At 37.5% G+C, this 15,071-nt stretch overlaps 3 protein-coding genes across 3 annotated transcripts; 2 read left to right on the plus strand and 1 right to left on the minus strand.

The window, feature by feature from the left end:
- LOC110271627 (protein MAINTENANCE OF MERISTEMS-like) lies at positions 20 to 1,208 on the plus strand. The gene is made up of 2 exons (XM_021122647.1): positions 20 to 144; positions 741 to 1,208. The coding sequence occupies exons 1-2, from the start codon at positions 73 to 75 to the stop codon at positions 1,206 to 1,208; spliced, it is 540 nt and encodes a 179-aa protein (XP_020978306.1). The 5' UTR covers positions 20 to 72.
- Positions 1,183 to 3,511, plus strand: LOC110270808. Its single transcript, XM_021120243.1, has 3 exons — positions 1,183 to 1,269; positions 1,364 to 2,549; positions 3,437 to 3,511. The coding sequence occupies exons 1-3, from the start codon at positions 1,231 to 1,233 to the stop codon at positions 3,484 to 3,486; spliced, it is 1,275 nt and encodes a 424-aa protein (XP_020975902.1). The 5' UTR covers positions 1,183 to 1,230; the 3' UTR covers positions 3,487 to 3,511.
- On the minus strand, positions 3,491 to 4,871 carry LOC110271628. The gene is made up of 2 exons (XM_021122648.1): positions 3,595 to 4,871; positions 3,491 to 3,515 (listed from the first exon to the last, which is right to left on the minus strand). The coding sequence occupies exons 1-2, from the start codon at positions 4,869 to 4,871 to the stop codon at positions 3,491 to 3,493; spliced, it is 1,302 nt and encodes a 433-aa protein (XP_020978307.1).

Below are 15,071 nucleotides of genomic sequence, written 5' to 3' on the forward strand. Positions count from 1 at the left end.
CCAACCCCACCAAATCCCAGAGAAAAAGACCAACCTTTCGTACGAGTAAGACCAGAGCGGGTTTTTTTGTCGATGGGGGACGATCCGGGAAGGCTTTATCGTTTGGATGGAGTTGCTCATATCGCCGGTGTGATCAACGACGAGGTTAGTGGTTTATGAAAGCGGTTTATGATAACGGTATTTGTTAATAGTTTTTGATAATGGTTTATGTTACTGTTAGTGGTTTAGGATAGTGGTTTAGGATAGTGGTGTAGGCTAGTGGTTTTTTGTTAATGGTTTTTTATAGCGGTTTATTTTAGTGTTAGCGGTTAAAGCAAGCGGTTTAGGCGAGTGGTTTTTGTTAGTGGTATTTGAAATTGTTTTTTGTAAGCGGTTTGTGCTAATTGTTTTGGATAGTGGTTTTAGTGATGGTTAGCGGTTTAGGGGGGGTGGTTTGAGTTGGTGGTGTATGGTAGTGGGTTTTGTTAATGGTTTTTTATGGGGTTTATTTTAGTGTTAACGGTTTAAGTAAGCGGTTTAGCGGTTAACGGTAGTGATTTATGATAAATGTGAACATGCATCTGTTTTTGTTAATGGTATTTGCACGTGGTTTGAGTGAGCGGTTTGTGTATAAAATGTTGGTCGTTTGTTTCATATATCTTTTACTCATCACGATTTATATTCTGGTTCCTTATGAAACATATTGTATATGTTAGTGGGTTGTGCATCTGTTCTAATTATGCGGTTTATGAATTGGCCAGCCTCGTCGTTGCATATCCAGCGTTAGGCGGCAGCAGGGGATGCGTCTTGATGAGAGGTACGTTCCGTACTTGCAGATGGCCGGATTGTACCATCTTGCGAGACTGAATGACAGATGGTTCCGACTAGACGAGCCCCTAGTCAGCGCATTCGTCGAGAGGTGGCGGCCTGAGACGCACACCTTCCACATGCCGTTCGGAGAGTGCACCATCACGCTTCAGGACGTCGCATACCAGCTGGGGTTGCCAGTGGACGGAAATTACGTTAGTGGTTGCCTGATAGACTTCCACCTTTACATTGAGGGTGGGAGACCTGCTTGGCAGTGGTTCCATGAGTTGCTCGGTGTTTTACCTCCCGAGAACCAGGTGCAGAAATTCGCAGTCAACTGCACCTGGTTTCAGCAGACATATTATGCAACCAATTTTAATGTTTCTCGTACGCAGATGGTCTGGTTACAATCCTGGGATTAGCAACAAGGGACCTCGGGTACAGATGGCTCGCCTGAAGATCGACTTGTTACAGCCTCGGCAGGTAAGTATACAGAACATATGTGTATCTGAAGTCATTGTTTCAGTTTATATTGTCAAACATAAGTGTACGAACGTTTGAATTTTTATTTTTCCAGTTCATATGGATGCCCTATAGCGCACTCGACGTCATCCAGGTTGTCCATCCGGAGGTCTTGGAGCCTCGGCATACGATGTTATGGCGGTGCAGGACCTCCCTGATTTATTTTGCGGTTGTGGAGTGGCATCAGGTTGATAGAGTTTTACCTCAGTTTGGCGGCGTTCAGCCCACACCGTCTCCCGCCTTAAACATCAACTTCTTGATGTCGAAGGACGGGAGAGGAGGTGACCATTGGTTCCCGGCACATTACGCTGAGTGGCATCTTCACTGGCAGGAGCGTGCGGAGCACATTCTACAGTTTGACATCGTGCCCGACCCCGGTCCGTCACATGATTTCTTGACATGGTGGTATCAGCACGGAAAGAGGTTTTTGTCGCCGGAGATGTTATTGGGGGATCCGAGAGGTATTCCTATTCTAGATGAGGCGACGCAGAGGGGTGCAGGTCGACTTCCAGATATGGACCGGGTCGAGGATGTTCCTGACAGACGTCGTATTGAGCGGAGAGCACGAGTTGGGACACGTCGTAGCCAGCGTGAGTGGAACGGGGTGGATCTTGCTATGGATGACGTCGACCATCCAGTTAGGGGTGGGGGGAGAGTTCGTGGTCGTGGAGGCAGGAGGAGGGTGGGTGCTGCTAGAGAGGGTGCCCAGATGCCTAGGGGAGGTGATGTTGCGGGGGTTGATAGGGCCCATCAGGGCGGTCATGAGGGTGGGTCGCGTGGATCTGGTATGGGAGATCCCACGACTCACACTGATGCTGGGGTTGGTGGTGGAGGTCTTGGAGATTACTTCGTAGGTGTTCCCGGTGATGATCATACCCTTCAAGAGAGTACTCCATGGGTGAGTCCGGGCTCGATGTTTGGAGACTTGCTTGCTAGTGATGGCATTGTGGCCGAGTTTGGTGGACCGCATTTCCTTGATGATATCCGGACCATCATGCAGGAGGATGAGGCTGCAGCCGGACGGGTTCAGACGACAGGGACACAGGCACCCCTGGATGTAGATCTGAACGAGCCTACCACGGTAGCTCCTGCGCATCCTTTTGCCATGGGTGGGACCCCAGCATCGGCCCAGACTATTGGGTCACATTCAGTTGCCGGCCCGTCATCATCCAGACCCGTGCATGTTGCGCCTGTGACCCCTAGACAGCCAGTTCCGGATGACAGCGACGAGTCGATTGAGGATGAGGAGCCACTTATACGGAGGAGTTTCCGAACACGGTTGCCACGCCGTTGCGGCACTGGATCGCACCTATTTAGATGATTTATGGATAGTGGTGTATGTCATGTTCTTATATTTATATTGTGTACCTTATTGGTTGGTTATCATTGTTATGGTATGTACGTTGTTGTTATGTTATTTGATGTTATGGTATGTACTTTGATGTTTTGTTATGTCATTTACTATGTTGTCTTCTACTTTTCTGTTATGATATATAGTTTGATGTTATGTCATTCATTATGAGTCATCCCTTGAGGTTATGTTGTTTGTTTTAGATATTAATTTCAATCATTTAAAACATATTCAGCAGAAATATTTGGCACGAATAACAAGTTTCATTACTAATAGGAAACAACTTAGTACAACGGAGCACAATGGTTGCTAACTGAAGTAGAAGACAAATGCTAATAGATTAACAAATCTCCTATTGATTTCCAGCAGTCCCGCTGGGGCCTGCACCTTGTGGACAACTACGCCTGGTGTGACCTGGCTGCCTGCAGAGGCTACATCTCTTTGGCCGGTTCGGATCTGCTTCATCCATATTGGTGCGGATTCTTGTGGATCTAGGACGACCCTCCCGCGCACGCCTCATATTCGGATCCGGTATAACGGTTGGCCCGGCATAAGGTGGCCAGAAACCCTCTGGAATGGGAGGTGTAAATCCCATCTGATAAACACCGAAAACGGAACTAAGGCGATAGACCTCGTGGACGTAGGGCTGCCATGTAAGTCGTGAATAAGCACAGCATGCCAGTGCGTGCGGACAGGGAAAATGAAGTGCTTGGAAGTATCCACAATCACAAGTCTTAGACCCTAATGAGACCCTGTACGTACCAAGGGAGAATGAACCTGTCGGAGTCGTCTCAGCAACGGTGTATTCCGAGTTATCCCTGTCGTAAACAGTCACCGTGAAGCACCTGGCTGCAACCTGTCCCCCAACTCGAACAGGGCAAGTCCTGAGGACGGCTACAGTGACAGGCATCGTCAGCTGAACTCCTAAAACCCACCTAGGGAGCTCATTGTACGACTCGTCCCAGTCCCCATATATGACGGCAACGGCCTTCTGCTTCACCATCCATACCCTCCTGTACGTTGGCCTGAACCCAAAGTGTGCGGCCGTGGCATTTTGAAGCACCTTGATGTTCACAGATGCATCAGCCCTAACCATCGGCATAATGAAGGTGGATATCACATGGTAGTCCAGACTCCTATGGTCGCTGGAGATGGAGCTGGCGAGACATGTATGCGGTCCGTTGTATCGCTTCACTTCCCAGATACCCTTCCGCTGTCGGAGACTCAACCGAATCAGCCATGTGCACCCATTCCCAAACTCAGAACACTTTCCCACATACCTGCGATAGTCAGACTCAACGACCTTGTACTGGACCCCTCGGCGGATACTGTACGTCTTCACATTCAACAGCGCCTCATCTTTATCCTGAAATTGTTGGCCAACCTGAAACTCGTTCATACCGGCAGACCCCTCGGTATCTCTAGCGCCAAATCCTGAGGGCTGCAGAGCATTTTCGTCCTGCCGCATGGCATCCAGATCCAATGAGGAAAAATGGGGTGGATACTGCTGTGTGCCAGAACTAGATCCACCTGTAGCCCTTCTCGGAACAGTAGTTCCAACATCATCGCCGCTTTCATCAGCGATCATATCCGGCTCCACGTCATCGTCTTCTGGATCATCAAACAAACCATCACCAACACCAGCCGGTGTGGGACAATGTACCTCGGTGGGAATATGTTCCCCATGCCGAACCTCGTCTCCAACATTCCCGCCCAGATCGACGGCAAACGAAGGGGACGCAACAGGCTGCATCGATGGCTCATACACAGGAGCAGAGGACGAAGCAACAGCAGGTCTCGAGCTCGAGCCGGCAACCGCGGCTATAGTATTGGCATTCCGGTTTGAACCACCCGAGCTAGATACCACATCAACCAACTTAGCCAACAACTCCGGTGTCCTTACCTCGGGAAACTGCCTACGACAAAGAAACATAACCTGCAAGTCCTCGTTACTACCGATTGTGGAACAATCAAACTTCACGGTGTCATGGAGTACCGCTGTTGGAATGCGGTAGAAAAACTTCTTGACCCTTTTAACTCCTTCAAGACCAAGCTTATCCAGCACACAGCTAACAAGAGCATCGTAGGTGGTTGTTGGCGTCACGATAATACATAGGGGATCCTTATCAGTGAACTTCACGCCGGACCGAGTTTTTCTCTTAATCGACCCTCTATAATGTACCAGCACTAGGAAACTCTCCTCACTAGCCATCTCCCCTCTTTGTTGAGAGCATCATGAGTTCACAGCATATATATACAGCTCTGGTTCGTGCTATGTATATATAATTCGAAACAAGTTTCGAATTATGTTGTATCACAAGCTAACCTAGTAATTCGAATTAACTAAACTCGAATTCCTTAATTATAATTCGAAACGATTTGTTTCGAATTATGTTGTATCACAAGCTAACCTAGTAATTCGAATTAACTAAACTCGAATTCCTTTATTATAATTCGAAACGAATTGTTTCGAATTGCTTCATTTTGTCTCCTTCATAGTAATTCGAATCATATTGATTCGAATTACTTTAACTCGTTGCATGCACATAATTCGAATTATATCAATTCGAATTACTTGAGAGCATAATTCGAATCTTATTGATTCGAATTACATAATAATTCGTCCTGGTGGATTCACGTGTAGATTTTTGTTTTGGCGGATTTGGGTATTTTGGAAGTCTCCTTGGTTTATTTGGGTTTTTTACCCTAATCTTTATATCCAAGTAATTTTGCTCTACAAATCTTACAAATCCTCTAATTAATTTTACACTCAAATTCGCTTGGTATGCACATATGTTTCACGCGCCTCTAACAGATTTTTAACTCAATCAACGCGCGGATATATAACTTCCTATTTTGAAAGGATTTCGTTTCCTTTTTTGAATTTCTTGCCTTTTCTCTTCAATCTCTTTCGTGAGTTTTTGTCTGTCTTCCCCTTCGTCGTTTACGTGCGTTTCTCTCTGCTTTATCTTTCTTCATATACGTGCTTTTCTTTCTCTATTCTCTTTTTTCGTTATTCTCAATTTCCATTATTTTTTAACATCAAGCTCTGAAATCGTTTTTGAAAATAATGGATCATTCAACTTCAAATTGTCAGTTGAACTAGAGCAAAGTGGATTTTGAAACTGAATCCAATGAAATTTGTTATGTATGAATTTGAATCCAGTTAGTAATTTTTTATTGTGTAGCTGAATAATGCGTGAACATTGCCTGTGATATTTGCTGTTTATTCTTCCTTGTTTGAATTGAATTTAATGTACTAATTCTCATTAGAATTAAAATAATTTTGTCCATTTTATATCAGACATTCGGGTTTAGACTAGGAATATTTGGGTGTATTTCAAAAAAATTTGGGTGTATTTACAGTTTATGACTTTTCATCTGACGGAGGGTGAATTGTCTTATTCTTTTAGTTGAATTGTTTTAGTTTCTGTTTAGTTATAATTCATGAATCTGATTTTTGTTATTTTTTATGATGGTTTTATAGTTGTATTTGTATTCTATAATTTATGCTTGTTTTAATATAGTGTATTTTGTAGTCCTTTTGTGGTGTTGATGATCAGTTTGTCCCCAAGGTTGGGATGACTTTTAACACTCTTGAAGATGCTGCAAAATTTTACAATGATTATTCGAAGGTTGCAAGTTTTTCTACAAGAGTTCAAAGCACAAATAAGAAGGGAAACGAAATTAAGAATCAATGTATATTTGTATTCTAGTATGTATTTTATACTAGTGGCTGATTTTGGTGGTTAATTTTAGTGTACACGTAACATAACCCATTTCTGTATTTGCAGCAAATTTGGGTGTAAAACGAAGATATTTGGTGTATTTTTATTCTGATAAGTTCTGCATAATTCAGAACTCTTCCTCTTCCCCATCCTCATCTTCTAATTCTTTTTTTTTTCATCATCATGACCATCTTTTTCTTTTTTTCTTATTCGTCTTTTCTGTTTTGTTTTACCTTCTCAAGTTTCTTCTTATTTTATTCTCTTAATAAGAATAAAAACAAAAAAAAAATCAAATAAAGAAGAAGAAGAAACACATAATGTTACAAAATTATTTGGAAGAGGATAAATTTACATTCATTAAATTAAAAGAAAGAAAGAAAGAAATAAGAAAAAGAAGAAGAAGAAAAAAAAATGCAGCATTAGAAGAAATATTTTTCTGTACAAAAATACTATTTGTACAGTAAAATCAGCCACTAAAATCAGCCACCAATGTATTTGTGTATAAATACATGTGTGCTTTAATTTATTTTCAATGTATATTTGTATTCCAATATATATTTTATACTAGTGGCTGACTTTGGTGGTTGATTTTAGTGTATACATAACATAACCCATTTCTGTATTTGCAGTAAATTTGGATGTAGAACGAAGATATTTGGGTGTAACACGAAGATATTTGGGTGCAAAATGAAAATATTTGGGTATATTTTTATTCTGATAAGTTCTGCATAATTCAGAACTCTTCTTCTTCCTTCTCCTCATATTCTGCTGCTTCTTTTTTTTCATCATCATCGCCATCTTCTTCTTCTTTTTTTTTTAATTCATTTTTTCCTTTTTGTTTTACTTTCTCAAGTTTTTTTTTTTTTTGTTTTACTCCCTTAACAAGAATAAAAACAAAAAAATCAAACAAAGAAGAAGAAGAAACACATAATGCTGCAAAATTACTTGGAAGAGGATGAACTTATATTCATTTAACTAAAAGAAAGAAAGAAATAAGGAAAAGAAGAAGAAGAAGAAAAAAATGCAGCATTAGAGGAAACATTTTTCTGTACAAAAATACTATTTGTACAGTAAAATCATCCATTAAAATTAGCCACCAATGTATTTATGTATAAATACATGTGTGCTTTAATTTATTTTCAATGTATATTTGTATTCCAGTATGTATTTTATACTGGTGGCTGACTTTGGTGGTTGATTTTAGTGTACACGTAACATAACTCATTTCTGTATTTGCAGCAAATTTGGGTGTAAAACGAAGATATTTGGGTGTATTTTTATTCTGATAAGTTTTGCATAATTCAGAACACTTCCTCTTCCTCTTCCTCATCTTCTGCTGCTTCTTCTTCTTCATCTTCTTATTCCATATTCTCATAATTCTTTTAGGGAGGAAAAAATCAAACAACGAAGAAAAAAATACATAATGTTGCAAAATCAAAAGAAGAATGAGGAGAAACACGACAATGAAGATGAAACACGCAAAAAAAAGAAGGAGAAACACAAAGAAGAAGGAGAAGAAGAAGGAAGAAGAGGAGGAGGAGGAGAAACGCGAAGAAAAATGACAGTTGTGGTTTTCATCGAGAAAGAAGAAGAAGAAGAGTCGTTCATAATGGTGAAGGAGTGCTTTGGAAACATAATGCGCGTGTTAACACGCTTTTGTGGGTGAGTATAGTTTCTATTGAATTTGGTCCAATGACTTGTAAGGCAAAAAGACTTGTATGTGCAGCATAACTGATTTTTTAATTCTGTTAGATAAATTAACCCTGTGTTAATTTTTTTCTAGAGCTAACTGACCATAAATACATATCAATTAAATATCAATCTGAATGGATAAATTAATAGATCATTCAATTCAATTCCTAACAATTCTATTTAAAATAAAATGTTCAATCCTAATATCACAACTCTTTTTTTATTCTCTGAAATTACAAAAAGCCCTAACTCTTTTTCTCCAAAAATTTGTTGACGACGCTTCACTTGGAGGAAGAAGTTAGTTCTCACAGAATTATTAATAACGTTTTGACAACATCATGACGGAAGAATTGATTGTTAAAATAATTTCGTTGTTCACTCTCTTTATTATTATATGTATATGATCAAATTGAATATACTTTTATTCATACTCTCTCCCATTAAATATGCTTTAAAACTTATAATTTGAAATATAGTTTATATGTAAATTTTGCATGATGGTTAAATTAGAACATAGCTTAAGCCATTGGAATCAAATGTCGGAACAAACAGACAAGCTATCACAAAAAAACACCAGTATTTAAACAAATTGGTAACTCATTATGTGACAGTCTACAACAAATGTAATGTTGCTTCCATTTTCATTGTTATCATTAATAATATATTCATCGATAGATTGAGGACTCGAAAATTTAATAAATTAACAAAGTTTATATATAATCTGATTCTTTGTGAAGATAGAGAACTTCAAATACCTTTTTCTGCCTATTAGCTCTACAAGGATAGATCCCAATATATAAATAAAGAAATAAGATAGATTGTTAGGGAACAGTACAATTTATAAGACTGTACGTATGTTTGAAAATAATAAAACCTTTAACTACCTCTATCTCTTATCATTTTACTATTTGGAGTATAGTTTATAATTATATTCGGAGGTGAAGATTTTTTTTATCAATTTAGAACATGTCCATGATATTAAAAGTATTCTTATTATGTTATTAAGCTTTTATGCCTTAGTAGTATTATTATGAAACCACTTTAAAATGTATTAACTATTGTTATTGCTGTTAAATTTATCTTTTGTTGGTGTTGGAAATGTCTAATTTTGTAGTATCTGTATTTAACTATAGTGAAAGACTTGGGAAGGATAATAACAAGATATTGCAGTATTTGAATAAAAAGGTACATAAATTTTTTCTAATAAACTTAGATTTAGTAAATTTTTTTAATTTAGAAGAATTACTAAAAAATTTATAAAATATGCTGATTATGCTATAATGTAGTGATTAGAATTCACAGCTTGAAATTTAGAATTTGAATTTCACGTGATTAAGAGAGGTTTTGAGATAAATGATTTGAGAAACAATTTATTAGCGAATGTCTGAATTTTAATTTATACTTTAAACACCCAAATGGTGATCCTTGCTATGTTAACGAGGATTTAGGTCAGGTTATCAATCAAGTTAATGATTTTTCTTCCTCATTCACATTTGATGAAGATGACGGGAGTTTCGAGGATAAGGCATACAATCCTCCTTTAGATGCATATGATAAAAGTAGTGACACTGGTAGTGACAAAGACAGAGTGAAAGCTAAGGACGTCTATTAAAAAGAAGGTTGTTAATGGAAAAGATGATTGTGATAATGGAAAGGGTGGTGCAGTGGTGCTAATGAGAAGGCTGCTGAGAATGTAAACACGAACAAGAAGAAGACTAATTCAAGGAAGTATGCTGGAAAGAGAAAAAAATATGCTAGGCCTAATTTTAATCCTAGTAGAAGGGGTAATGTTGGAGTTGGTTTAGAGGTAATATAGGTGGACAACATACTCGGCTTAATGGTTCTAAGGCCCAACCTGGTTCTAGACAAGATAAAAGTGGGTCAAGTCACACTAAAAGTGTTGAGCCCATTATAGAAGAGGTTGATTCTGAAGAAGAGAAATAGTATGTTTATGAGAGTGAAGCATTGGTCTCTCCTGTTTCATCAGATGATGAGGGAGGTAATAAACACAAATGGCCAAAGCACAAAACCGGTTATGGCTATGGAGAAATATACTTTGAGTTGGGTATGGAGTTAGTTTGACACAATGACTGAGTTCAAGAAGTGCTTGAAGGATTACTTTGTCTATAAGAGAAAAGAATGTTGATATATTAGGAACGAACCAGAAAGAATTAGGGGCGACGTGTGCTGAAGAAGCAAGGATGTCCGTGGTTAATCTATACCTCATAATCTCATATAATTCTAGAGATTATTGCTATCAGATCAAAACTTTTGTAAATAACCATACGTGTGAGAGGAATTTTAGTTCTAATATGGTTGGCCACAAATGGGTTGCAAGCAAGTTGGTTAAGGTTTTGAAAACTCGGCCAAACTTAATATCAAAAGATGCTAAGGTGCACATGGTTGATGAGTATAATATGCAACTACATGACAAGATGATCACAATAACTTTGAAGGCTGCAAGGAAACAAGTAATTGAAAAAGAAGGAGAACAATACGATAAAATATAAGACTACTTGAGTGAGCTGTTAAGGAGCAACCCAAGTTCCACAGCAGTGATGTGGACAATACCTCAACCAGAGGACTTGCCACTGTTTGATATGCTTTACATCTCTCTTGAGGCTTGTAAGCTTTGGTTCAAGACTAGTTGCAGGCGGTTGATTGGCCTTGATAAATGGTTTCTGAAGGAATATAATGGTAGACAACTCCTATCTGCATAGCACAAGACGTAAACAATCATTTCTTTGTCATATCTTATGTAGTGGTGGACAGTAAAAATACTGAGGCATGAAAATGGTTTCTATCAAGGTTGAAAGAAGATTTAGGTGATGTTTGCAATGAAGAATTGAATTCTCGGACCAACAGAAGGTAAGCATTCTATAACATGCTAAAGAGTATTATTAGTGAACTTTATTAATGAAGTTTATTTATGATGCTTATGGTGTTCTAAATTCTGTTATAATGTGTTTTGAATTTTGTTATAAGAGTATGATTAGTGAAGTTTATTTATGACATTTTATAGTGTTCTGAATTCTGGTATAATGTGTTTTGAATTTTGTTATCAGAGTATGATTAGTGAAGTTTATTTATGATGTTTATGGTTTTGCTAAATTCTGTTACAAGAGTTTATTAGTAAATTTTATTTAAATTGTGTTTATGGTGTTATAAATTCTGTTATAATGTGTTCCGAATTTTGTTATAAGAGTATGATTAGTGAAGTTTAGTTATGATGTTATGGTTTTGCTGAATTCTATTATAAGACTTTATTAGTGAAGTTTATTTATGATGTATATGGTGTTGCTGAATTCTGTTATAAGAGTTTATTAGTGAAAGTTTATAAGAAAAAGATGCCAAAAGTGAGAGCCTCACCCAATGTAGATTTTGTTGAAAAGATTGATTTATCTCAATCTACACCTCATAATGATAAACCTGTGAGTATAGGATTGTATTTGGCGACTTTAGTTTTGTTTTGTTTTTTTTGTGCTAAAATGGTTACTTTTAGGCCTGCACACGGATCGGATCGGATTAAATATAGTCTATAATTCTATCCGATCTGCACTACGCTCATCAGATCGGATCGGATACGATATCCGCAGTTTTTTTAGGTCCGATCCGATCCGCATACTTGCGGATGGGATCAGATCGGATATCGAGTATATCAGCATAATTAAAAAAAACTATTTTAAGGCCTTGTTTAGTTGCTTTTACAAAAAAATGTTCAAAAAATTTTATTTTTCTCCTGTTTAAGCCTATTTACTTCTAAAATATTATCAATAAAAATTTTCTTGAATAACAAAAAAAAATAATAATAACACAATATCTAAGTTTAATTATTCTAAGTTAGAGTACAACATAAAAAATTAAAACAAGATATCATAAAACTATATTATTTATATGAGACGTGCGGATATGCGAATCGGATCCGTGGATATCATTGGCAAATCCGCAATCCAATCCTAGCATAGTGCGGATCGGATAATATCCACAAAATTCGGATCGGATGCACATAATTACCGCGGATATGCGCAGAGACGGACCGAAGTAGTGGAGAGAGGGGCACTTGCCCGACAAATATTTTATAAAGTAATTAATAAATATATATAGATGCATATGTTTGTCTTTTTATTAGATTATGTTTTTTTAAAAAAATAAAAAATAAATAAATTAATCAACAAATAATTATAATTTACTTCACTACACTGGCAAATTAATTAATAATCATGTTGAAATTTAATTTTAAAATTAAATGTAACTTTAGTTATTAGTAATATTTTTTAAATATTAGATTTTTCTGGGTCCGTCACTGGATATACGAATATTATTCGATCCATGTACAACCTTTGTTATTTTATCTTATGCAAGCTACTTAGCAAATTTTCGAACCTCCTGTTGGGTTCCGAATGAAGTAAACCATTGTGAGGCCTCCAATACCATTCACTCAAAACCAATGTTCTGAAAACCGGTTCGAACTGGCTGGTCGAACCGGTCGAACCGTGAACCAGTCACTGAAGCGGTTCGGATAATAAGAAAAACCGCAGAATTTGAAACCCGGACTTGAACCGACGAACCGGCCGGTTATCGGTCGGTCGAACCGAATCGGGACCCGGCCGGTTTTTTAACCTTGCAGCAAAACGCTGCCGTTTTGTGTTGAGGGAACCCTAATTCCCTTTTCCCCTTCGCAGCCTCCACTTCCTCCAGCTTCTCAGTTCTCAACTCCAGCCTCCCACAGAACAGAACAACACCCAGTCACCCACGACTCCACGAGGCCCTCAACGCACTCACCGCCGTCGCACTCACCTCCGTCGCGCCTTCAGCTCTGTGGCGCCATTGGGTCCGTCGCGCCTTCCGATACCTCGCGCAGTCAGCAGCTTCCTACCGTCAGCTCCGTCGCGCACTCAGCTCCGTCGCGCCCTCAGCCACTTCGCATGTCACCTCCATCGAGCTCTGCCTCTGAGAAAGCAATAGAGAAGCGTTGAAGCGTTGAAGCGTTGTCCTTCGAGCTCTGAGAGAAAGCAACATATTTCCTCATTTCCAGGTAATTTTTAATTTAGTTATGAACATGATTTTGTGATGAAATCTGATTCTGATGAACTAAACTCTGAGTCTCTACTCTCTGATCTTGTTATGAACTGATGTTGTGATTTCATTGATTCTGATGAACTGAACTCTGAGTCTCTACTCTCTGAAACTGTTATGAACTGATTTTGTGATTTCATTGATTCTGATGAACTGAACTCTAATGAACTGAACTCTGAGTCTCTACTCTCTGAAACTGTTATGAACTGATATAGTGATATGTGAACTCTGTGAACTCTGATGAAACTGTGATGAAATATGAACTGATTTTGTGATGAAATATGAACTGATTTTGTGACATGATTGTGTGAATTCTGATTTTGTGAACAAAGAATTTTTTGAACCTGAGATGTTGTACTTGTTTGTATACTCTGATTTTGGAATTTGGATGTTGTTTGTTCATTTATTGTGAACTTGAGAGTTGAGATTATTGGGTTGGATTGCTGGTAATATTTAGGTATGGAAGAAAGTATAAACCAAGACCTATCTAGGAATAATAATGCTGAAAATAATTCTGCTTCGAATGAACGTTCTCTTCCTCCCGCGAGTAACGAAAATCAATCACAAACTTGTAGTGTTAGGGGGAAAACTGATCCTGCTTGGAGATACGTTGCTTTACAGAATATAAATGGAAAACCGCATTACCAATGCTTATTTTGTCTGAGTACTTTTGGGGGCGGGGGAATTAATAAAATGAAAATCAATGAGGCAAATCTGCAGCAAATTATAGAGAATTTTGATGATTGATGACAAACTTGGATCATTTTGATGATGTTATGTTAGGTTTGATTGGTTGTTTGTTGACTTTTGAACTTTGAATTTGTATTTGAATGAGATTATAACATTTGGTTTATGTAGTACTTTTAATTTGAATGATATTTTAAAGTTTAGATTAGACTATAATTATATTTTCATGTGCTTATTTATATTTTAATTATTATTTTATTATAAAACGGTTTTTACGGTTCAACCACGGTCAAACCGGTTGAACCTATGAACTAGTGAACCAGTACTTAGAACGGTTCAATGACCGGTTCGGTTTTCAGAACCTTGTTTTAAACGTCTTTATCTGAATGACCTCTATCATTTTATCATTTATTTAGATCCTCTAAGGATCTAAGTTCTTAAAGCAACAATGAGACGCAAAGGATCATTGGATGATTTTTTAAAAAAAAATGGAAAGCCGTTTTATTTGTACATATTCAACACTACTCGTTCAAATTTGTTGGCCAGGCGGCAGGCATCTATCCTGTGGTCGTCGTAGTATTATTAATTCTTAGTTGAACAAATGCCGTGGCTGACTTACAAATTTCTAGTTTGACCTATATATAATAACGTAAGTACGTAAAATAACATGTATATCTTAATCTTAATTTCTTCTTAAAAGATAGGTATATAACGCTTGTATCTAAACGCCTAGTATGAGCTTATGGAGAGTTTTATAGCAAAGTTCACTGTGCATTAATTTGAAAACGACTTCACATACATCTAATTAACTGACAATTGATAAACTGGAAACTATTTTCTCTATCACTGTCCTATTTCCCCATTATATATTCACTCATTTTTTTGAAAACACATGTGCATCCCTGCATGGACCTCACTGAACTCGGTTTGAATATATTTCTATTGAATATATATAGCCTAATAGTAAATTTGTTTTTATATAAAATTTTTTGTTTACTTTTTAGAAGTTATGAAACAAAATTAAACCCATTCTGGATAGTAGCTAATACTTGAACATGAAAAAGATTTCAGAATATGAAAATTAGTAAAATAAAAAGTAATTTTTTAATCATAATATAAGTCAATCTTATTATTTTAATTTAAAGATAACTAAATCTTTTATTCTTTATTTTATCATTTTTTTTCTCTAAAAGAACCCGATTCGTGCAGTCATATTTTATATCATATGT

This window comes from Arachis ipaensis, chromosome B04, assembly GCF_000816755.2.
Source record: "Arachis ipaensis cultivar K30076 chromosome B04, Araip1.1, whole genome shotgun sequence".
Lineage (NCBI taxonomy): Eukaryota > Viridiplantae > Streptophyta > Magnoliopsida > Fabales > Fabaceae > Arachis > Arachis ipaensis.

What these genes read in the sequence shown, in the direction of transcription:
- LOC110271627 (XM_021122647.1), top strand. Translation starts at nt 73, where the DNA reads ATGGGGGACGATCCGGGAAGGCTTTATCGTTTGGATGGAGTTGCTCAT. An exon ending in CCGGTGTGATCAACGACGAG is followed by an intron (nt 145 to 740) that starts GTTAGTGGTTTA and finishes TGAATTGGCCAG; the next exon opens with CCTCGTCGTTGCATATCCAG.
- LOC110270808 (XM_021120243.1), top strand. Translation starts at nt 1,231, where the DNA reads ATGGCTCGCCTGAAGATCGACTTGTTACAGCCTCGGCAG. An exon ending in ACTTGTTACAGCCTCGGCAG is followed by an intron (nt 1,270 to 1,363) that starts GTAAGTATACAG and finishes TTATTTTTCCAG; the next exon opens with TTCATATGGATGCCCTATAG. An exon ending in CAGCGACGAGTCGATTGAGG is followed by an intron (nt 2,550 to 3,436) that starts ATGAGGAGCCAC and finishes GGGAGAATGAAC; the next exon opens with CTGTCGGAGTCGTCTCAGCA.
- LOC110271628 (XM_021122648.1), bottom strand. Translation starts at nt 4,871, where the DNA reads ATGGCTAGTGAGGAGAGTTTCCTAGTGCTGGTACATTATAGAGGGTCG. An exon ending in TCGTACAATGAGCTCCCTAG is followed by an intron (nt 3,516 to 3,594) that starts GTGGGTTTTAGG and finishes GTTGGGGGACAG; the next exon opens with GTTGCAGCCAGGTGCTTCAC.